Here is a 25,522-nt window from a genome sequence, read left to right on the forward strand (position 1 = left end):
AGTGGGCAATTTCATTGTCACACACAATATGTTCAGTTTCAGGTATGATCTTTGTCATATTGTGTAGAGTATGATGATGAGCTTCAGAGTATAGTACCTCTAGGCTATCATGATTCTGAACTACACTGAACAAAATATAAATGCAACATGTTGAAATAAAAGATCCCCGAATATTTCCGTATGCACAAAAAAGCTTATTTCTCTCAAATGTTGTGCACAAAGTTGTTTACATCCCTGTTAGTGAGCATTTCTCCTTTACCAAGATAATCCATTAACCTGACAGGTGTGGCACTTCAAGAAGCTGATTAAACAGTATGATCATTACACAGGTACACCTTGTGCTGGGGACAATAAAAGTCCACTCTAAAATATGCAGTCTTCTAACACAACACAATGCCACAGATGTCTCAAGTTTTGAGTGAGCGTGCAATTGGCATGCTGACTGCAGGAATGTCCACCAGAGCTGTTGCCAGATAAAAATACAATGCAGTGGCTCCGGCGAAACTACGCTAAACCGCTGCATTTACTCAAATGTGACACCTTATAATAAATAGGTTTATGGGTTTGCAGACTAAATTCAATAGGAGTACTGGAATGCATTCAACCATAGATACGCTTTTTCAATGTATCTTATCATTTAAGTAGCCAGCCCATAGTCGCACACAACAGCTTTGTGCGAATATGCGGACACTATACCTCAGGGTTTTACACAAAGGTGCGTGACATGACAGTAAGCGGAGGATGGCTCGAAGTATCGAGGATGCTAGCGCGTCACTGACATCATTACCAAAAGCCTTCAGAGGAGTCAGAAACGATGAAACCTGGTTGGAAAAGTTACTCTTCTTTGTTTTTTTCATTTTACAACGACGGTAATATTTAAGGTAAGGACGCACATACATTTGACATACGAAAAATAATATGTTGTCTTCTTGTCACCAATTGTTTGCAAACTTGACACCGCCTGAATATGTCGGCCATTGTTGATGCCACCTGTCGACGTTTTGGTTACCACTTTTTTGTTTCATAATATAATTAACTGTTCTGTTATTGACATAGTCTTAAGTTCTCACTGCAAATAACTTTTTTACTGTTCTTAACATATTCAATTCAAGCAATTTGGTACGATTGCATTTGATCATTACAATGAAGGCTATTGATGATGATACGAAGTTGATTTGCTTAACCACAGGAGGAAATACTGGCATCCAACTAATATAAGGATTACATCAAATTAAATCACAATTTTAAATAAAGTTTGATTAAATTTAGTCATATTCTTTAATTAACATATGTTTGGTTGAGATGGAGAGGTGAATCCAACATATCAATGATTAATTTGTAGACAAACTGGAATTAAAACCGGTCTAAGTCAGTGGCACAGACGGAACTATCCAAATGTTGATATTTGGTTGCATTGACAACTTAACACAATTCAATATCTCTAAATATCATTACATTTGAAATAAACCAGATCTTGAAACCGTGGGCCTATTGTATTGTCTATTTTTAGTTCAATTCTGTGTTGAATTGAAACAATAGCTGTTGATTACTTTGTATATAGGCCTAAATAGCACCATTAAAGATATGAGTGATACAGTATGGTCACATTTAATTTGCTCTATTAAACCCCTTTGGAATGAGCAGCAGTGAATCTATTTCGTTTTTAAGTGGAGATCTCTCAACAATAATTCTCAGTAGTAATTAGTACACATTAGTAATAGTCAGTGACAAATAACTAAGCAGGGCCGGGCTTAGTTAAAACCCTGGCTGGGATACCAAAGAGTAGCTGTAAATAGATTACTTCTCCAGTAGGAGGTGCTGCCAAGCCTATAGGAAAATAATTATAGTTGATATAACATTGTTTTAAAGGTACGAATTCAACATATTTAAACCAGATTAGGTTATGTTGAAATTTGGTTACCATGATGACATAATGTTGGCATTGAAATTTCACCCTCAAAACAACAGTTGATTACTTTTTTCAAATCCACTGTATTTTCCATGTAGATTTTACGTCACAATACGTAGACAAATTATGTTGAAACGTTGATTCAAACAGATTGTGCCCAGTGGGTTGTCACTTCCCCATAACCTGACAGAGTAAGAACTTCACTTTGAAAAATAATGTAGGCTCCCCATTATTGTTAATATGCATAATTATGGAATCTATGAATACGATTGGCCTGTGATAAAAGAATACACAATTCAGTAAACTAGTAACTGGAGTTGTTGACCTGCATATGAAATTATGTAGGTCACAGGATATTATGCGTGCACTATTTTGGCTGTGTGACTGTATTCAGGCATCAGATATAAACCAGATATTTATACAAACTTCTACTAGAATAGTCCCTATGGACAGACCGTAATAGGATTGCATTCAGGGATTTCTTTGTTCACATTTGGTTATTCCATTATTTTATTACATCCCCTATCTTATGAAACAGTATGTGTCGTGTGTGTGAGTGGGTGTGTGTGTGGACCATATTTGACTATGGCTGATCAACAAATCTTCAGCTCAGATTTCACAGTTCCCCAGTATGACAGCATCACACATCAACCCTTTTTGACGTTAAGGTTAAGTGAATGTTATTCAATCTAAAGTCTGACCAGACACAACTTTTCTTTGCATCATTGTTTTTGATGGGGAGGGCCTTTCACGACTGGTAATCTCTTAACACTCTTCAATTATTCTAAGTACAATAGCAGTGACTGCTCAGAAGTTCCATGTTTTTACTCACGTTGTGCTGTACGTAATATTATGTAATCCATTGATTGGGTCATCAGTGATTTACATTAAAGGTTTCCCTTAGTGGCATCAGTTCAGCCAAACCTAGGGTATGGCAAAGTGGGTCATTTCTACACAATTTAAAAACTCTAAAATGCTATTTGGAGAACAGCAAAAACTAACAAAAATGACTCCAGCCATTAATTATCATCGCTAGATTTACAGGTGAACGGCATATACAATGTCAACCACGACTCAACCTCATCATAAATGTACTAATTTACTTGTGGAACTGTGCATACAATGCAACGTGACAATTTAGGCTAATAAGATCCAGTGATGAAGACAGTGAATATGCACAATAAGATATGCTACTGTTCGCTCAATTGGGAGTTGAGAATGTTGATAACTAGAGACAGATGAGTATATTCTTGTCTTCTCTTTTCAGCAATAGTCATTTGCTTTCTAAACTATGTTTTTCCTACGATTTGAATTTTTGAAATATTGCGAAAGGCCTAGGCCAATTTAACTGCTTTTCACTGACTGCAGCAATTCAACAATCAGCTATGATGGCGCCGGAAGAAATGGCAGCCGTTTTACGAGGGCCTAACCAATTGTGCCATTATGTTTTTCTGCCACTGTATTTTACGGCAAAAAAGAGCTTCTGGATATCAGAACAGCGATCACTCACCTTTTTCTCCAATAAGCAGGATGCACAGGATGTACTTCAGACACCCGACAAGGCCAATATCCCTGTCATTGGCAGGAGAAAGAGACGCAGGTATAGAGGACACAGGGCGGGGTACCTTGAAAGGATCTGCCGACAGCGAGTGGGAAATCTGCCTTTACCATCAATATTACTTGCCATCATACAATCATTGGACAATAAATTAGACAAGGTACAATCACGAATATCCTACCAACGGGACACAAACAACTGTAATATCTTATGTTTCACCGAATCGTGGCTGAATGACGACATGGATAACATTCAGCTGACGGGATATGCGCTGCACTGGCTAAATAGAACAGCACACGCCGGTAAGATGAGGGGGGGGGGGGGTCTGTGTATATTTGTAAACACCAGCTGGTGCACAAAATATAAGGAAGTCTCTAGATTTTGCTCCAATGAAGTAGACTATCTCATGATAAGCTGTAGACCTCACTATTTGTCAAGAGAGTTTTCATCTATATTTTTCGTGGCTGTCTATTTACCACCAGAGAAGAATGCTGGCGCTAAGACCGCACTCAGTCAGCTGTATAAGGAAATAAGCAAACAGGAAAACGCCCATCCAGAGGCGGCGCTCCTAGTGGCCAGGGACTTTAATGCAGGAAAACTGAAATCAGTCTTACCTCATTTCTATCAGCATGTTAAATGTGCAACTAGAGGGAAAAAATCTCTAGATCACCTTTACTCCACACACAGAGACGCATACAAAGCTCTCCCTCGCCCCCCATTTGGCAAATCTGACCATAATTCCATCCACCTGATTCCTGCTTACAAGCAAAATCTAAAGCAGGAAGCACCAGTGACTTGGTCAATAAAGAAGTGGTCCGATGACGCAGATGCTACGCTACGGGACTGTTTTGCTAGCACAGACAGGAATATGTTCCGGGATTCCTCCAATGGCATTGAGGAGTACACCACATCTGTCACTGGTTTCATCAATAAGTGCATCGATGACATCGTCCCCACAGTGACTGTACGTACATACCCCAACCAGAAACCATGGATTACAGGCAACATCCGTACTGAGCTAAAGGGTAGAGCTGCCGCCTTCAAGGAGTGGGACTCTAACCCGGACGCTTATAATAAATCCTGCTACGCCCTCAGACGAACCATCAAACAGGCAAAGCGCCAATACAGGACTAAGATTGAATTGTACTACACCGGCTCCGACGCTTGTCGGATGTGGCAGGGCCTGCAAACTCTTACAGACTGCAAAGGGAAGCACGGCCGCAAGCTGCCCAGTGACACGAACCTACCAGACGAGCTAGATCACTTCTATGCTTGCTTTGAGGCAAGCAACAGTGAGGCATGCATGAGAGCATCAGCTGTTCTGGACGACTGTGTGATTACACTCTCCGTAGTCGACGTCAACATTCACAAGGCCGCTGGGCCAGATGGATTACCAGGACAGGTGCTCCAGGCATGTGCTGACCAACTGGCAGGTGTCTTCACTGACATTTACAATGTCCCTGATTGAGTCTATAATACCAACATGTTTAAAGCAGACCACCATAGTCCCTGTGCCCAAGAACACTAAGGTAACCTGCCTAAATGACTACCGACCCGTAGCACCTACGTCTGTAGCCATGAAATGCTTTGAAAGGCTGGACATGGCTCACATTAACACCAGTATTCCAGAAACCATAGACCCACTCCAATTTGCATACCGCACCAACAGATCCACAGATTATGCAATCTCTATTGCCTATGTTGCACCTATGTGAGAATGCTATTCATTGACTACAGCTCAGCGTTCACCACCATAGTGCCCTCAAAGCTCATCACTAAGCTAAGGACCCTGGGACTAAACACCTCCCTCTGCAACTGGATCCTGGACTTCTTGACGGGCCGCCCCCAGTTGGTGAGGGTAGGTAACGACACATCTGCCCTGCTGATCCTCAACACTGGAGCCCCTCAGGGGTGTGTGCTCAGTCCCCTCCTGTACTACCTGTTCATCCACAACTGCATGGCCAGGCACGACTCCAACACCATCATTAAGTTTGCAGACGACACAACAGTGCTAGGCCTGATCACTGACAACAACGAGACAGCCTATAGGGAGGAGGTCAGAGATCTGGCCGGGTGGTGCCAGAATAACAACCTATCCCTCAACGTAATCAAGAAGAAGGAGATGATTGTGGACTACAGGAAAAGGAGGACCAAGCACGCCCCCATTCTCATCGACGGGGCTGTAGTGGAGCAAGTTGAGAGCTTCAAGTTCCTTGGTGTCCACATCACCAACAGACTAGAATGGTCCAAACACCAAGACAGTCGTGAAGAGAGCACGACAAAGCCTATTCCCCCTCAGGAAACTAATAGGATTTTTCATGTGTCCTCAGGTCCTCAAAAGGTTCTACAGTTGCACCATCGAGAGCATCCTAACTGGTTGCTTCACTGCCTGGTACAGCAACTGCTCAGCCTCTGACCGCAATACATCACTGGAGCTAAGTTGCCTGACATCCAGGACGTCTATACCAGGCGGTGTCAGAAGAAGGCCCTAAAAACTGTCAAAGACTCCAGCCACTCTGCTACCGCATGGCAAGCGGTACCGGAGCGCCAAGTCTAGAACCAAAAGACTTCTCAACAGCTTTTACCCCCAAGCCATAAGACTCCTGAACAGCTAATCAAATGGCTACACAGACTATGCATTGTGCCCCCCCCCCCCCCCCCCCCCCCAACAGGTCTGTTGTATTCGGCGCATGTGGCAAATAAACTTTGATTTGATTTGGTAGGCTATTTGCTGCGCGCTAGCCAATTTGTGCACTTAAAACAATTCACAGCTCATTCTTTAAAAGAAACGAATGATCCTCTGTGGGCAAATCATGCTCTTTGGTTTAGTATTTTGAATGATTGTATTTATTTCTGTATCGGCAGAAGTAATTATAGCTAATTTGGGTAATTTAATTCAATTACCTTTATGGGAAGCTTATCTTTCCCTAGCCTATTGGACGCGCCGCTTATGCCAACATCAATGTAAAAGAAACCGCTGCATAAAACAGCTGGCCCTGAGGCTTACAAGGCCGAGTTCAAATGCAGACATCAAATTCAAAGCAATTGTCTGGCACTGTCTCTGCTTAAAATGAAAGGCATGCAGGCTGGTAGCTTCTCTCCAAGCGATGCTCCGCATGGTCCTAAAGCCAGCTATTCGAAACGCTAAACATTGCATTTTAATCGGGATTGGAATGATTTTACTCTACATTTTTGACGTCTACTTTTACATTTTTTTAAAGGAACGAACTCAGTCTGGCTTTCAACTTACTCTTGAAAGTTGCTGCACAAATAGAGTACGTCAGTCTTTAATAAAGCTCTTTTGTGGGGAAAAACTAATTCTGGTTGACTGGGCCTGGCTCCCAAGTGGGTGGGCCAATGCCATCCCAGGCCTACCCATGGCTGCAACCCTTCCCAGTCATGTGAAACCCATAGATTAGGGCCTAATGAATATTTTAATTGACTGATTTCCTTTTAAGAACTAGAACTCAGTAAAATCTTTGAAATTGTTGCATGTTGCGTTTATATTTTTGTTCAGTATGTAACTTGTCAGAAATTCCCAGATCAGCTAACATTTTTTTAGCCCATAGTAATGAGTCACTGAAATATCACATGAATACACATTAGACATTGCAAAAAAGTATAGAATTGCAAGACCATTCCCTCTCCGCCAACAAGAGGGGTGTGAACAGTTTGTGTCTAGAACTGTGCTTGTGCCCATAGAAATACACATTCATTTCCCACCCAAGTTAACCAGTATGAACTGAAACCCCCACAATGAAAGACCACCACACAAAATGTACAGTACAAGAGTCCAGGACAGTACCAAACAAGTCAAGGAATGTGAGCTATGGTAAACCTAAACATCAAATTGAACACTTGCACATTCTTTGGCACTTTCAATACATCATCTATTTGATGCATCATTGATGGTGCCTTCAGACACTTTAACTCTATGACGACTTAGATGCTCATATAAGTTGCTTGAGAATGTGAGTGGTTGGTATGAGTCTAGCAGATGAGTTGTTGAGTCTGATGAGTCTGTTGATAAAGTAGCACAAGTAAATACTTTGTTGTCATTGTTTTTTCCCAACTCGACGTGACAATGTGTCGAATAATTGCTTTGCTTTCCAAGATTTTGAGTGGTGTGTTATTGTGGTCATCATATTGGCAGAGACTATAAATCATGAATGAATGAATTAATCATGAATAAGCCCTTGTAACAATGGGTCTCGTGTCCACTTCACCCAGCAGCTTTACCTCAGTGCTACTTGTTGATTTGTTTTGTTTCTTTGGGAGATGTAGCCTAATTGAAAGAGGCTTGAATTTCAGACTTCCTCTTGGAATGTCCCTGGGGGAGATTTAGCCTGAACAGGTTTCTCAATCCTCCCTTTATTGGGACCAAGAGTTGTTCACGGGGGTTTCAATCAGCAGAGGTGAGGGTTTTTTTTGGACCAAAGGTTTCTCACAGCATAGTCCCGGCCAGAGAGGTATGTATGTCTCTCTCTCTCATTCTAGAATCTAGACTACAAGATGCCCTAGGAATGTGCTCTGGCAGAAATGATCGGACAGACGTAGATGACATTACTACGCGGCTGGGAATGGAAGATTGTTGATGTTGTTCCCCTGCGTGCTCTCTTGACTTAAAATGTCATAGTTGCTACAGTATAATGTATTTTCAGCAAGCAGATTGCAAAAACTTCTCCGTTTTGTAGATGGGGAACTTGATATGGATAATGGGATACAGATGTTTTGTGTGTTTTCTATAATGATATACAGTGCTGAGAATTTTTGGACTTGGCCCTCTCTTTCCATCTCCTCTAGGAAGTGTGAAACTGGGATTGGCAGTAATTGCTAAATATTTGCTTTAAAAGGTCAAATCAGCCCTCATATTACACCATTTATTGTGTTGTGGAATAGGAACTCACCTGTTCCCTGTTTATGCTTAACAAAAGAACCAGAAGGATGGCCTTTTAGGGAGTTGTTCTTCGCCACTGTGGTTCTGCCTCTGCATTGCTTACTCTTTGGGGGTTTAGGCTGGCTATACCTAAAGCACTCTAATAATTGCTGATGTAAAGAGGGCTTTATGAAATAAATGTGAATATTTGGTTAATAATGGAATACCACAACCATGATTTAGATGATAATAAATCTATTATTATTATGTCATGTTAAACAGGGTGAAAGGGTATATAATTCATCTTGTGTTAGATTAATCTATATTCTTTCTGTCCAAAAGATGGAAACAACAACCACTGTGAATGGAGGTGGAGGAACCAGTGGGTCAAAAGATTACAAAAAGGTACGGATTCTTTGGGCCCCGGTAATTGATTTCTAATTTATGGCACACATCTACAAATCCTGTATAATGTCCTTCTGAGTGTGAACAAGGTCCCATTGGTGAACTGAGCTTCAAGAAGGATTACTGCCATTCCTCTTAATATTGGGCAATGCTTTGCCCTCCCTGGACTGGAGATGGTGTTGTGGTTGAGCGTTACATAATGGGGCTCAGTGTGTCTGTTTGTTTGCTGATGGAGGGGCCGCAGCGGCGGATAATGTGATTAGGTAGATCAGCCACTGTGTTTAGCCACACGAAATGCCAAAATCAGTTACAAAGCTACAGGTGGTCCTGGTATCCATGAACGTGCTGACTGACATGCATCAGATGTACCTTTCAGATGTACAAAAATTGTATGGTTTGATCTGAAATCCCTACACATTATGATCAGTGTTGTATTGATTGAGAATATTATGTTTGTGTGGTCCCAGCCAACTGCTGCTGCACTGAAAGGAGCCATCCAGCTGGGCATTGGGTATGCTGTGGGGAACCTGATATCCAAGCCTGACAGAGATGTGCTCATGCAGGATTTCTACATGGTGGAGAGTGTCTTTCTACCCAGGTACAGTACACAGCACTGGCATCACTCAGCAGGCTTATACACATCACTAGTTAGTGACATGAATACAGCACAAACCCTGTTAAAGAAGCAAATCTGACAGATTTTCCCATTGACACAGAAGTCCCTTTCACTACAAAAGTCATACTCCAGTCTCCTCACCTCATTTAACACCTGCTCATTTCCACGTTTTCATACATTCATAGAATGTTTGGGAATGATGTAGAGTAAAGCATATGTGAAACTTCGCTGACAATATAGAGGGAAAGTGGCGGTGCGTTTGGACAATTAATAACCACTGCAGTGAATAAAACCTAAAAAAAAAATCTGTCTTGTCCCGGACTGGACTCTACACAGGCCGGTACTACATAGCCAATCAGAGCTACAGTAGGCCTATATGCAAATGAGCTATCTGCCACACCGGCCTGCCATCACTCACTTTGAACTGGACTGTGTGTTTACAGGCAGTAGCAACAGCACGACTTTAGATCATTAGAACGCATTCGGCAAAAGCCACAAAATACACCTGAATGAATTTCTGCAAATAAATAAAGTACCACGGGTGTCCTCTTACATTTGCAGACTTTACAGTCCTATTGATCAAACAACCATGAAAAGGTAAGCTATCTCTCCCACAGATAGCACTGTAACTTTTTTTGAACATAATGTTTCCTCCATTGTTTCTTATGACTGAAAAAGCTTCTAGACATCAGAACAGCAATCACACACCTCGATCTGGACGAAGACATCTACTTCAATGAGTCTACGCCACAGGACATACTGCCCATCTCGAACCAGGCCCAGGCTCTTCCCCGGGAAGAGGAAAAAACATAGAGGTCGCAGTGCGGGTACATTGATGAGACTACAGTGATGAGTGAATAAACTGCTCCTACCCTCTGTTCTGAGATACTCTTAATGATTGGCTATGAAAAGCCAACTGACATTTACTCCTGAGGTGCTGACCTGTTGCACCCTCGACAACCACTGTGATTATTATTATTTGACCCTGCTGGTCATCTATGAACATTTGAACATCTTGGCCATGTTCTGTTATAATCTCCACCCGGCACAGCCAGAAGAGGACTGGCCACCCCTCATAGCCTGGTTCCTGTCTAGGTTTCTTCCTAGGTTCTGGCCTTTCTAGTGAGTTTTTCCAAGACACCATGCTTCTACGCCTGCATTGCTTGCTGTTTGTGGTTTTAGGCTGGGTTTCTGTAGAGCACATTGTGACATCAGCTGATGTAAGAAGGGCTTTATAAATACATTTGATTGATTGATTGATTGTTCTATTGGTGAATCTGCAATCGCTGGAGAACAAACTAGACGAGCTCAGTTTGAGACTATCCTATTAACGGAACATTAAGAACTGTAATGCACTATGCTTTTCGGGGTCATGGCTGAACAAGGACATGGATAATATCCAGTTAGCTGGGTTTTCCATGCATCGGCAGAACAGCAGAATCTGGTAAAATCCGTGGGGGTGGGGTGTCTCTCTTTGTCAAAAAATACTGGTGCGCATTCTAAAGGTTCTGCTCGCCTGAGTTAGAATACCTCATGATAAGCTGTAGACCATACTATTTACCAAGAGAGTTTTCATCTATATTTTTCGTAGCTGTTTATTTACCACCACAAACCGATGCTGGCACTAAGACCGCACTCAACAAGCTTCATAGGGCCATAAGCAAACAAAAAAATGCTAATCCAGAGGCGGCACTCCTAGTGGCTGGTGGTTTTAATGCAGGAAAATTGGAATCCGTTTTACACAATAAATTTTTCCAACAATTGTTTACAGACAGATTATTTCACTTATAATTCACTGTATCACAATTCCAGTGGGTCAGAAGTTTACATACACTAAGTTGACTGTGCCTTTAAACAGCTTGGCTAATTCCAGAAAATGATGTCATGGCTATAGAAACTTTTGATAGGCTAATTGACATTATTTTAGTCAATTGGAGGTGTACCTGTGGATTGGTTTACATACACCTTAGCCAAATACATTTAAACTCAGTTTTTCACAATTCCTGACATTTCATCGAAGTAAAAAATCCCTGTTTTAGGTCAGTTAGGATCACCACTTTCTTTTAAGAATGTGAAATGTCAGAATAATAGTATAATGTTTCTTTCATCACATTCCCAGTGGGTCAGAAGTTTATATACACCAAATTAGTATTTGGTAGCATTGCCTTTAAATTGTTTAACTTGGTTCAAACGTTTCGGGTAGCCTTCTACAAGCTTCCCACAATAAGTTGGGTGAATTTTGGCTCATTCCTCCAGACAGTCAGGTTTGTAGGCCTCCTTGCTCGCACACGCTTTTTCAGTTCTGCCCACACATTTTCTATGGGATTGAGGTCAGGGCTTTGTGATGGCCACTCCAATACTTTGACTTTGTTGTCCTTAAGCCATTTTGTCACAACTTTGGAAGTGTGCTTGGGGTCATTGTCTTTTTTATGGCGGTTTTGGAGTGGCCTTTCAGGTTATGTCGATATAGGACTTGTTTTACTGTGGATGTAGATACTTTTGTACCTGTTTCCTCCAGCATCTTCACAAGGTCCTTTTGCTGTTGTTCTGGGATTGATTTACACTTTTCGCACCAAAGTATGTTCATCTCTAGGAGACAGAACGCATCTCCTTCCTGAGAGGTATGACGGCTGCGTTGTCCCATGGTGTTTATACTTGCGTACTATTGTTTGTACAGATGAACATGGTACCTTCAGGCGTTTGGAAATTGCTCCCAAGAATGAACCAGACTTGTGGAGGTCCACAATTATTTTCTGAGGTCTTGGCTAATTTCTTTTGATTTTCCCATGATGTCAAGCAAAGAGGCAATGAGTTTAAAGGTAGGCCTTGAAATACATCCACAGGTACACCTTCAATTTACTCAAATGATGTCAATTTGCCTATCAGAAGCTTCTAAAGCCATGACATAATTTTCTGGAATTTTCCAAGCTGCTTAAAGGCACAGTCAACTTAGTGTATGTAAACTTCTGACCCACTGTAATTGTGATACAGTGAATTATAAGTGAAATAATCTGTCTGTAAACAATTGTTGGAAAATTGACTTGCGTCATGCACAAAATAGATGTCCTAACCGACTTGTCAAAACTATAGTTTGTTAACAAGAAATTTGTGGAGTGGTTGGAAAACAAGTTTTAATGACTCCAACCTAGGTGTATGTAAACTTCCGACTTCAACTGTATATATATATATATATATATATATATATATATATATAATGTACTGTAATAGAGGTCCTGGATGGCAGGAAGCTTGGCCCCAGTGATGTACTGGGGGGTACCCACTACCCTCTGTAGCGCCTCACGATCGGATGCCAAGCAATTGCCATACCAGGCGATGCAACCGGATTAGGATGCTCTCGATGATGCAGCTGTATAACTTTTTGAGGATCGGGGACCCATGGCTATTCTTTTAAGCCTCCTGAGGGGGAAAAGGCATTGTCGTGCCCTCTTCACAACTGTCTTGGTTTGTTTGGACCATGATAGTTTGTTGGTGATGTGGACATGAAGGAACTTGAAACTCTCTACCCGCTCCCCACAGCCCCGTTGATGGGAATGGGGACGTGTTCGGCCCTCCTTTTCCTGTAGTCCACGATCAGCTCCTTTGTCTTGCTCACGTAGAGAGAGAGGTTGTTGTCCTGGCACCACACTGCCAGGTTTCTGACCACCTCCCTATAGACTGTCTTAAGAACAAGAGGGGACTAAGCATGCACCCCTGAGGGGGCCCCCGTGTTGAGGATCAGCGTGGCAATGTGTTGTTGCCTACCCTTACCACCTGGGGTGGCCCTTCAGGAAGTCCAGGATCCAGTTGTTTAGTCCCAGGGTCCTTAGTGATGAGCTTTGTGGGCACTATGATGTTGAACGCTGAGCTGTAGTCAATGAACAGCATTCTCACATAGGTATTCCTTTTGTCCAGGTGGGAAAGGGCAGTGTGAAGTGAGATTGAGATTGCGTCATCTGTGGATCTGTTGGGGCGGTATGCGAATTGGAGTGAGTCTAGGGTTTCCGGGATGATGGTGTTGATGTGAGCCATGACCAGCCTTTCAAAGCACTTCATGGCTACCGACGTGAGTGCTACTGGGCGGTAGTCCTTTAGGCATGTTTTTCTATGGTGGTCTGTTTGAAATCAATCAATCAAATGTATTTATAAAGCCTTTTTTACATCAGCATGTCACAAAGTGCTGTACAGAAACCCAGCCTAAAACTCCAAACAGCAAGCAATGCAGATGTAGAAGCATGTAGGTATTACAGACTCGGTCAGGGAGAGGTTGAAAATGTCAGTGAAGACACTTGACCCAGACATGCGTGACCTTCGAAGCTTCACTGAAAGATGCACATCTGTTGTGACATCTGTTTGGCACTGCTTATCGCACAGCTGATGCTTCTTGTATACTTCAATACTTTCCTTGTAGTGGTCCATCACTCAGTCACAATATTCTCTGTTTGCTCAGTGGTTCCCAAACTCTGGGGCCAACTTACTCTTGAAAGCTGTAATAGTAGAATACTTCAAAATGAATTAGTGCATCAGCAGTTTTCCTCTTGTCATTGCTCCCTCAGAGAGCTATTTAGGTAGCCTAGTGGTTAAGAGCGATGGGCCAGCACCCGAAAGGTCGCTGGTTTGAATGCCTGAGCCGGCAAGGTGGAAAAATCTGCCGTTCTGCCCTTGAGCAAGGCAGTTACACTGTGCCGTGGATTTCGATAAAGGCAGCCCCCCGCATCACTCTGATTCAGAGGTGTTGGGTTAAATGCAGAATACACATTTAGGTTGAATGCACTCCGTTGTGCAACTGACTGGTATCCCTTATAATGTTTTAGAAATGACCAGAACCAACTTACTAGCCCATGTCAACTAATGTTTTTTTATCTAGGTTTTTAAACCCATTTTTTTGTTCCCCAATGATGGAAGGGGGGCCCAGAGTGGAAACGTTTGGGAACTGCTGCTCAAACTGATACATTTGTGTACTGTACCCTGTTCTATTGGGATGCAAATGTACTGTATGGATTGTCAGTGCTAAATTAGTGTTTGTACAGTGTGGCAAAAAAGTATTTAGTCAGCCACCAATTGTGCAAGTTCTCCCACTTAAAAAGATGAGAGAGGCCTGTAATTTTCATCATAGGTACACTTCAACTATGACAGACAAAATGAGAAACAAAATCCAGAAAATCACATTGTTGGATTTTTTATGAATTTATTTGCAAATTATGGTGGAAAATAAGTATTTGGTCACCTACAAACAAGCAAAATTTCTAGCTCTCACAGATCTGTAACTTCTTCTTTAAGAGGCTCCTCTGTCCTCCACTCGTTACCTGTATTAATGGCACCTGTTTGAACTTGTTATCCGTATTAAAGACACCTGTCCACAACCTCAAACAGTCACACTCCAAACTCCACTATGGCCAAGAACAAAGAGCTATCAAAGAACACCAGAAACAAAATTGTAGACCTGCACCAGGCTGGGAAGACTGAATCTGCAATAAGTAAGCAGCTTGGTTTGAAGAAATCAACTGTGGGAGCAATTATTAGGAAATGGAAGACATACAAGACCACTGATAATCTCCCTCTATCTGGGGCTCCACGCAAGATCTCACCCCATGGGGTCAAAATGATCACAAGAACGGTGATCAAAAATCGCAGAACCACACGGGGGGACCTAGTGAATGACCTGCAGAGAGCTGGGACCAAAGTAACAAAGCCTACCATCAGTAACACACTACGCCGCCAGGGACTCAAATCCTGCAGTGCCAGACGTGTCCCCCTGCTTAAGCCAGTACATGTCCAGGCCCGTCTGAAGTTTGCTAGAGAGCATTTGGATGATCCAGAAGAAGATTGGGAGAATGTCATATGGTCAGATGAAACCAAAATATAACTTTTTGGTAAAAACTCAACTCGTCGTGTTTGGAGGACAAAGAATGCTGAGTTGCATCCAAAGAACACCATACCTACTGTGAAGCATGGGGGTGGAAACATCATGCTTTGGGCTGTTTTTCTGCAAAGGGATCAGGATGACTGATCCGTGTAAAGGAAAGAATGAATGGGGCCATGTATCGTGAGATTTTAAGTGAAAACCTCCTTCCATCAGCAAGGGCATTGAAGATGAAACGTGGCTGGGTCTTTCAGCATGACAATGATCCCAAACACACCGCCCGGGAAACGAAGGAGTGGCTTCGTAAGAAGCATTTCAAGGTCCTGGAGTGGCCTAGCCAGTCTCCAGATCTCAACCCCCATAGAAAATCTTTGGAGGGAGTTGAAAGTCCGTGTTGCCCAGCAACAGCCCCAAAACATCACTGCTCTAGAGGAGATCTGCATGGAGGAATGGGCCAAAATACCAGCAACAGTGTGTGAAAACCTTGTGAAGACTTACAGAAAACGTTTGACCTTGTCATTGCCAACAAAGGGTATATAACAAAGTATTGAGATAAACTTTTGTTATTGACCAAATACTTATTTTCCACCATAATTTGCAAAAAAAATCATAAAAAATCCTACAATGTGATTTTCTAGATTTTTTTTCTCATTTTGTCTGTCATAGTTGAGGTGTACCTATGATGAAAATTACAGGCCTCTATCATCTTTTTAAGTGGGAGAACTTGCACAATTGGTGGCTGACTAAATACTTTTTTGCCCCACTGTATATGGATGTATAGGGCTGCTGTTGTACACTGATAACACTGATCTGTTTGTGTGATAACGCTTGTGTTGTCAGTGAGGGGAGCAACATGACCCCAGCGCACCACTTCCCAGACTTCCGCCTCAAAACCTACGCCCCTCTCGCCTTCCGCTACTTTAGGGAGCTCTTTGGCATCAAAGCAGATGACTACCTGGTTAGTGTGGAAAGCCCTTTACAGAAAACACTCCTACACACCATGTGCTTCTTTGATAATACAGCACACAATCATGTAGTAATACACCCCATTAGAGTTGTCTGATCTATAAGTAAGAGCACAGTGTTCACACTGGGCACATATGTCATTTCATTGTCTAGTTTGGATTTACATTTGAGTTGTCAACTAATGTGAATTCAATGTGAAATCAACAAAACATTTCACCATGTCATTGGATTTAGTTTAAAAGTTGGGTGAAAAAACTACAATTCCCTTACGTTGATGCCTTTTTTCAAATCCAATCAGTTTTCTACGTTAATTCAACGTCATCACATTTACATTTTTGGTTTGAAATTACTTCGAAACAATGTTGATTCAAACAGTTTTTGCCCATTGGGTTTGTTTTGTTATTTGAAAACTTCCATGTTGCTGTCCTGTCAATATGAATTCATGCTATTGGCTCTTCCTGTATGAATTCCAGTACTCCATCTGTAATGAGCCTCTAATCGAGCTGTCCAACCCCGGGGCCAGCAGTTCCTGGTTCTACCTGACCAGCGACGATGAGTTCATCATTAAGACAGTGCAACATAAAGAGGCTGAGTTCCTGCAGAAACTCCTTCCTGGTTACTACATGGTGAGCCCCTCCCTTAACACAAACACCATTCCTGGCATAATAAATAGGGCAACTCCTATCAGTTCTAGTGCCTTCAGGATATTCTTATTCAAAGATTTTAAAGTTTAATTTAAATGTTGGCAGCGTGTGAACTATTCTCAAATGTATCTCTTTTTCCATCTTGTTTCATTTCAGAATCTGAATCAGAACCTGAGGACACTGCTACCTAAGTTCTATGGCCTGTACTGCATCCAGTGTGCCGGGGTCAACATCCGCCTGGTGGTGATGAACAACGTGTTGCCCAGGGCCCTCCAGATGCACTACAAATACGACCTGAAGGGCTCCACTTACAAACGCCACGCCTCGTGCAAGGAACGCGCCAAGTTCTCACCGACCTTCAAAGACCTGGACTTCCAGGAGATGCTTGAGGGCCTGCACTTTGATGGCGACATGTACAGTGCCTTAATGAAGACACTGCAGAGGGACTGCAGGGTGAGGCCGCTTGCAGTAGATTCACTTACTTATTGGTATTGAATATTCAAAACATGAAGGCTAGTCAAGTGTGTGTTGTTAGAGGGACATTTTAGTTCCTTCAATAGCATTTGGTTGGATATTTCTCATTGAACTTTGAACCCTCATTGGCAATCATGTTACATAAGGATGACTGGCCTCTTCTCCATCACCATTGAGCCCTTCTGAATGACTGCATTATTACTCAACAGAGGAACTGGACATGTGGTAGGTAGGCAGCAGCACTGTAAGCTAACTCAGGCATTGTTAAGGCCTTTGTTTAGAGGAGTTATTGTGTCACATCAGTGATGGTCAGAAGCAATGTTCCCTCTAAGCTGTGCACGAGATTGAACTTCACTCAATTTTCTACAGTTTTCCCCTTGAGTTAGCACTATCAACATTTCGCTCTACTGTGGGAATTGTGATTGAATCAATGCAATATTAGCCACGTACACAGACCGGTGCGCCATAACCAATCTTCTTCTATGGTATGATGGCATTCTCAACAATTAGATGTGCATTCCGCCACCTACTGTGCAGGTGCATAATAAGAATCCCAAAAAAGGAAATAATGTGGGTAAAAATAAATCAAATATCGTACAAACTATCAAAAAATAAATTAACAAAATCAACCTGCTTTTCTGTAAAACACTAATTCTAATCAGGTCCCTACACAGGTTCAGAAGACTCCTGTGAGGGCGGGACATTTCCTAGAGACTTTAGTCCTTGCAGTGCTTCAGCACTCCAAAAACGTATCGGCTGCAGATAAAATGACAATTGTGCTGTACAATTAATCACTGTGGCTATAAATGCCACAAAATCCATATTCTTTACAATGAGTGTATCCAGATCACTCGATTTACTTAAAACACTAACAACTGGTTGCGATGCATCCACCGCCATATCTTCAACACTGTTGCCTCTTGACCTTTGACTCTCTTCAACCGGTACACAGCTCTGATCCTTGACACCTCGAACCTCCTTCACCCTAACAGGGCACTCAAGAAAGTCCAGAGTATGATCCCCACCACAGTTGCAACATTTTCCATTCACCGATTCTTCAATAGCATACTTCTCCCGTCTGCAAACATTTCACACGTGCCCATATCCTTTACAATTCCCACACTGTAATGGTTTGGACACAAATGCTCTCACTGCATATCGTACATATCTCTCACCACATACTGTACATAGCTTCACATGTTCAGGTAGTCCCCTCAAACAACAATAATAGGTTTATCTCTTTCCTTCCATTTACCGTAGGGGTCAGGTGACGTGCACTGACCACACCTGGGATTATCTGACTAAGTTACTCGTCTTCTATATCCAACGAGACTCCAGCTATAACTCCTTTGGCTGGCGCCCTGCTCTGAAGAGCAATACGTGGGCTGACGTGGGCAATTTTGCCAGATGCAGTGCACGCTTCTGTTCTTCGACACAATTAACCAAAACAAGTCACCTTGATTGAATCCACCTTTCCCACTGCTTTCTTCACAGTCCTCGATATTACAAATGGATTTCCCAAATGAAACTATTGGGCCGGTCTTCTACTATAGCTTTTGCTCGTTTTGTTCCATTCTTTGATTTCACTATTTTCCATTCATTATCCCGCACTTTCAGATTCAAGCACAGTCTCCATTTCCCCACCTAACCACCTAGGGCCTTCCCACCATAACCAATCAGAGCTGCAGTAGGCCTATATGCAAATAGCCATTGCCATATATGGATCTGTACCATTCACTTTGAACTGGACTTTGTTTAGACTACAGTATGAGCGGTGGCGAGTAGATTTGCTTGTTTTGAGAACAGTGACAGCTGCATGTAGCCAGGTGTGCAGATTTGTTCATATTCTTTGCTAGTTGGTGAGTTATTAGCCCAGTTATAGCTCATTTCTAGTAAACAATAGGGGAGTGGCTGCTTCCAACGAGCACAAAATGTGTGCATTTCTAGCCATCTTTGAAAAGCCAGTCAGGTAAAGAGTTTTTTAAAAATGTCTTAAAGGGGAAGTTCTGTATTTTAAGACGGTCTTGAATTAGCTAAGTAGCCAATAGGCAGAGCGTAGCATAATTTGTCTTATTCTCTGTAATAATGGCATGATAATAATAATACATTTTATTTTGTAAAGTGGTTTCTGAGAAAAAAATAGAGGGAACATTGGTCAGAAGGCTAGAGGTTTAAGTGTGTTTGGTTTGCTAATCCATCTTTGGTGGCTAGTTTGACAGGACTTTCAGCATGGGTGGTTGTTGAATGTCACGTGGAGTGGTCAGTTAAGAGGATTGTTGAGAATTTAAGTGGGGAAAAAAAAGTTGTCATGTTTGCTTTGGTCATGTGGCCTTTTATGTTCCTGTCATCTTAATGTGTCTGTGTGTGGATTGTGTGGTCATGTGACGGTCAGGTCCTGGAGAGCTTTAAGATCATGGACTACAGCCTCCTGCTGGGGGTGCATGTGCAGGACAAGAAGTGTCTGGACAGGGGGGCCAGGGCGGACAGTAAGCGCCTCAATGGCCAGAGGGTCCTCTACTCCACCGCCCTGGAGTCCATCCAAGGGGACGGCAAGGTTGCAGAGCCAGTGGCCGACGATGACACGTGAGAGAACATTCACCTTCATAAGGCCCTTTCACCAATGACATATCACTGACTTCACAATGAGTCATTGTAAACATTAGTGCATTGTATTATTCACACCATAATTCAGTCACACACTGCATAGCAGCTGTGTGAGATGTAAATTCCTTTTTTTTTATCCATTAGAATGGGTGGAATTCCAGCTAAACACAAAGATGAGAAGCTGCTGATCTTCTTAGGGATCATTGACATCCTCCAGTCCTACCGGTGAGGACTTTTTGTGGAACCACTGTCGTCATTTCCATCAAGACAAACGTATCAATGTTACACAAAACATAAATGATCTTTGTAACACCTGTACTTCTTTTTAAGGTTCATCAAGAAGGTGGAGCACTCCTGGAAAGCCCTCGTACATGATGGGGTAGGCTACAGTGTGTGTGTGTGATTGTATTCATATTCCATTTTGCTCTCATAGCGGCCGGACACCTGTGTATCTTTGTGTTTCAGGATACAGTGTCAGTTCACAGGCCCGGTTTCTATGCAGACAGATTTTTGAAGTTCATGGGCGGCACTGTATTCAAAAATATCCGTCGTAAGTGACCTCTTTCACTTAAACATCCTCAATGTGACCTTATACAGTGCCTTGCGAAAGTATTCGGCCCCCTTGAACTTTGCGACCTTTTGCCACATTTCAGGCTTCAAACATAAAGATATAAAACTGTATTTTTTGTGAAGAATCAACAACAAGTGGGACACAATCATGAAGTGGAACGACATTTATTGGATATTTCAAACTTTTTTAACAAATCAAAAACTGAAAAATTGGGCGTGCAAAATTATTCAGCCGCTTTACTTTCAGTGCAGCAAACTCTCTCCAGAAGTTCAGTGAGGATCTCTGAATGATCCAATGACCTAAATGACTAATGATGATAAATACAATCCACCTGTGTGTAATCAAGTCTCCGTATAAATGCACCTGCACTGTGATAGTCTCAGAGGTCCGTCAAAAGCGCAGAGAGCATCATGAAGAACAAGGAACACACCAGGCAGGTCCGAGATACTGTTGTGAAGAAGTTTAAAGCCGGATTTGGATACAAAAAGATTTCCCAAGCTTTAAACATCCCAAGGAGCACTGTGCAAGCGATAATATTGAAATGGAAGGAGTATCAGACCACTGCAAATCTACCAAGACCTGGCCGTCCCTCTAAACTTTCAGCTCATACAAGGAGAAGACTGATCAGAGATGCAGCCAATCACTCATTATCACTCTGGATGAACTGCAGAGATCTACAGCTGAGGTGGGAGACTCTGTCCATAGGACAACAATCAGACGTATATTGCACAAATCTGGCCTTTATGGAAGAGTGGCAAGAAGAAAGCCATTTCTTAAAGATATCCATAAAAAGTGTCGTTTAAAGTTTGCCACAAGCCACCTGGGAGACACACCAAACATGTGGAAGAAGGTGCTCTGGTCAGATGAAACCAAAATTGAACTTTCTGGCAACAATGCAAACGTTATGTTTGGCGTAAAAGCAACACAGCTGAACACACCATCCCGACTGTCAAACATGGTGGTGGCAGCATCGTGGTTTGGGCCTGCTTTTCTTCAGCAGGGACAGGGAAGATGGTTAAAATTGATGGGAAGATGGATGGAGCCAAATACAGGACCATTCTGGAAGAACCTGATGGAGTCTGCAAAAGACCTGAGACTGGGACGGAGATTTGTCTTCCAACAAGACAATGATCCAAAACATAAAGCAAAATCTACAATGGAATGGTTCAAAAATAAACATATCCAGGTGTTAGAATGGCCAAGTCAAAGTCCAGACCTGAATCCAATCGAGAATCTGTGGAAAGAACTGAAAACTGCTGTTCACAAATGCTCTCCATCCAACCTCACTGAGCTCGAGCTGTTTTGCAAGGAGGAATGAGGAAAAATGTCAGTCTCTCGATGTGTAAAACTCATAGAGACATACCCCATGCGACTTACAGCTGTAATCGCAGCAAAAGGTGGCGCTACAAAGTATTAACTTAAGGGGGCTGAATAATTTTGCACGCCCAATTTTTCAGTTTTTGATTTGTTAAAAAAGTTTGAAATATCCAATAAATGTCGTTCCACTTCATGATTGTGTCCCACTTGTTGTTGATTCTTCACAAAAAAATACAGTTTTATATCTTTATGTTTGAAGCCTGAAATGTGGCAAAAGGTCGCAAAGTTCAAGGGGGCCGAATAGTTTCGCAAGGCACTGTATATTTCCCCATTCCTTTTCTTCGTAATTTCACTAATGCTCTCTGTTTATCTCTCTCCCACTCTCTCTCAGCTCTAAGAGGAGCATCCTCCAAGAGGAAGAGGAGCTCCATCCATGCGATGAGGTCAGCCTCCCAGGAGGTACTGTCCCCCCAAAAGGAGGAGAAGAAGGACGAGAGAAAGGCCCAAAGCATGGAGAGCCTGGGCGGACAATGTAGTCACCCTTTATATAAAAAAAAAAAGATTGTGGGTTGTGTCTATTGGGCCGGTACACACGCCATGCCTGTACACACGCCATGCCTGTACACACGCCATGCCTGTACACACGCCATGCCTGTACACACGCCATGCCTGTACACACGCCATGCCTGTACACACGCCATGCACTCTCTGCTTTATCATTTGACGTTTTTTTGTATTTCTCTGTTTTGTTCAACAGTAATGAGTTCCTCCAAGCACTCTGACCTAGTCCTACTTCCGAAATGTTTAAATCAGGCTGTTTCCTCATCCTTCTCCACTCTTGAGAAGATCAAGAAAGACCTTGAGGAGCACTTTGAGGAGCACCTGGAGAATAGGTACAGTGTCGACTGCACATTAAATCTTTACACCTTCACCACTTAGCACAAACTGGTTGAGTCAACATTGTTTCAGTGTCTTTTGTCAATTTATTTTGACATGGAATCTACATGGAAAATACATTGGATTTGAAAAAAGTTAACTGTTGTTTTGAGGGTAAAATTTCAACCACCAGATTACGTATGTGATATTTGTAACCAATTTTCAACATAGACAAACTGTGTATAAAATATGTTGAATTTGTACATTTGAAACAACGCCAGATCTCCAATGTAAAATCCACTGTCAGAAAAAGATAAAAATAGGCTGGGCAGCACTTCCTACTAGAGAATTGATCTACTACTATTGATTTGGTCTCCCATCCAGGGTTTTAACCAAGCCCAGCCTAGCTTTGATATTTATCACTGATTACTACCAATGTGTTATCATGAGAACAATTATTGAGAGATCTCTTCTCTATATTCACTGTTTCTATCGAAGTCATTCCAAAGCGTAGGTTTAACAGAGTAAATACTATACGGTGCCTTCAGAAAATATTCATACCACATTTTGTTACAGCCTGAATTCATAATGGATTAAATAGATTTGTTTTCTCACGATCTACAAACAATACCCCAGAATGACAGTGAAAACATGTTTTTAGAAATGTTTGTAAATGTATTGAAAATTAAATACAGAAATATCTCATTGACTCTGGGGTATTAAGCACACGTTTAGTGCTGAACTTATTTAGGTTTGCCATAACATAGGGGTTGAGTACATAATTCGACTTTGCCGTTATTGTGTGTAGGCCAGCGACAAAAAAAACTAAATGTAATCAATTTTAAATTCAGGCTGTAACACAGTTGGGGGGTGTGAATACTTTCTGAAGGCAATAAGTCATATCATCAATTATACTATTTAGGCCTACAAAGCATTTGCAAATTCATCAAGTTATTGTTTCATTTTAACCCAGGGTTCAATTTAGATCTTTTTTTGAGATGGAGACGTGAATCCAACAGATCAATTTGTAGACAAACTGGAAATGAATTACAACACAACCAAATATCAACATTTTGAAGGAGATCTTCTGCTTGGATAGTTCCATATGTTCCACTGACTTAGTCTGGCTTAAAATCTAGTTTGTCTACAAATGAATATGTTGGATTAACATCTCCATCTCAACCAAAAATCTAAGTTTAAGCACTTTAAATAAAAGTTTGATTTAGTCCTATTCTTTAACTTTGATTCTTGGTTGAGATGGAGATGTGAATCCAACATATCCTTAATTTGTTGACAAACTGGGAATAAAGCCAGACTGGGTCATTGGCACAAAGATACATCTCCTTCAAATGTTTATTTGGTTGTGTTGACAACCAAACACAAATAGCCTATTAACTTGTCGACAAGTTAACAAATTCTAAATTGGATTCACGTCTCCACCTGAACCAAAAATAAACGTTTAAGAATAGGATTATGTCAATTGCTCAGATTAATGTATCCAAGGATTAGATATCCTTTAAATGTTGATATTTGGCTGTGTTGTCAACCAAACACAATTCAATAATATTTTTCTAATAGTCAATAGCCTAAAGTTAAAGCTATCTTACAAACTAATGTAACAGTATTTATTCAACTTTAAAATGAGTAACACATCCATTTTGAGGTTAGTCTAGTGTAACTATAATTGTCTTATGTAATCATAGAAAGCATGCATGTTCAAGGTGGCATGCAAAGGTCTCAGGTGTCACGCCCTGACCGTAGAGATCATTTTATTCTCTGTTTGTTTGGTCAGGGTGTGACTCGGGTGGGAAAGTCTATGCTTTCTGGTTCTTTGTTTTTGGCCGGGTATTTTCTAATTTGTGGGTTGTTGTCTTCGTTTAATGCATGTATAGCCTTACGGAGCTTCACGTTAGTTTTTGTTGTTTTGTTGGCGACATTTAAGAAATAAAGAAAAATGTATGCTCACAACGCTGCACCTTGGTCCGGTCATTTTCAAGACGACGCACGTAACAGCAGGTCTGTGGAGATCTTCACAATTGCTATAATAATCTGTGCAGAATCTCAAATATCATTGATCACTTGCACTATGTACTTTTAATGTAATCTCAACTGCAATCCAGGTCATTTGGTTGTGCTATTAGATTAAGCACAGTGATCACACATTAAGTTGTTGTATAAATAAACAATATCTGACATTGTATTCCCATTTGAATTTTGTAGTTTTAAATGGTTGAAAGCATAGTGATAACACATTGGGAATTTAACAAACATCTGGCTGTCTTTTTGAGTGACTGAATAAAGGTTGAAATCTCAATGGTCAACGTCTTAACCAAATAATACCCAAATTTCCATGTTGAAATGATGCGGTGTGCCCAGTGGGTCCTCACCCTGATTGTACACCGCACCACTTCATATACACCAGACCTCACCCACTCCTTATCCACCTTAGCACCCTTATACCTTTCAAGGCTCACCCCTTGATGGAACCAACAGTTTGTTCTGTTAGACAGTGATGGAGTTATGTATCTTTGTTGTCCATTGTAACTCTTCCCACTGTCTCCTCAGTGATAACCATTGTGACTCCAGTGCAAATGTGGCCCTGGATGACACGGTCCCCTCTCCCCATACCCAGGGCAGTCCAGACTCTACGCAATGTCTACTTGGTGGGTGTACAAGATACACTATGCATTTAGTTAGGAGTCTATATCTGTTTAATAGTGTCTATGACGTCATCACTTCTGCTTGTCTCTATGATATCATAAATATTCCATGCCCTTTGTAAGGTCACTGATTATGTCGCTCTGTGACATCATTGCTAACTTAGCTCCTATGTAGGACATCACTAA

The 25,522-nt window shown here is 41.7% G+C and overlaps 1 protein-coding gene across 1 annotated transcript; it reads left to right on the top strand.

The window, feature by feature from the left end:
• Window positions 1-421: 421 nt before the first annotated feature.
• On the top strand, window positions 422-25,522 carry LOC110509762 (phosphatidylinositol 4-phosphate 5-kinase type-1 beta). Its single transcript, XM_036968265.1, has 13 exons — window positions 422-881; window positions 8,686-8,748; window positions 9,216-9,346; window positions 16,065-16,182; window positions 16,664-16,816; window positions 16,991-17,287; window positions 19,701-19,891; window positions 20,057-20,137; window positions 20,243-20,291; window positions 20,378-20,462; window positions 22,192-22,332; window positions 22,558-22,693; window positions 25,242-25,522. The coding sequence occupies exons 2-13, from the start codon at window positions 8,686-8,688 to the stop codon at window positions 25,456-25,458; spliced, it is 1,662 nt and encodes a 553-aa protein (XP_036824160.1). The 5' UTR covers window positions 422-881; the 3' UTR covers window positions 25,459-25,522.

The sequence above is a fragment of the Oncorhynchus mykiss genome, chromosome Y (assembly GCF_013265735.2).
Source record: "Oncorhynchus mykiss isolate Arlee chromosome Y, USDA_OmykA_1.1, whole genome shotgun sequence".
Classification (NCBI taxonomy): Eukaryota; Metazoa; Chordata; class Actinopteri; order Salmoniformes; family Salmonidae; genus Oncorhynchus; species Oncorhynchus mykiss.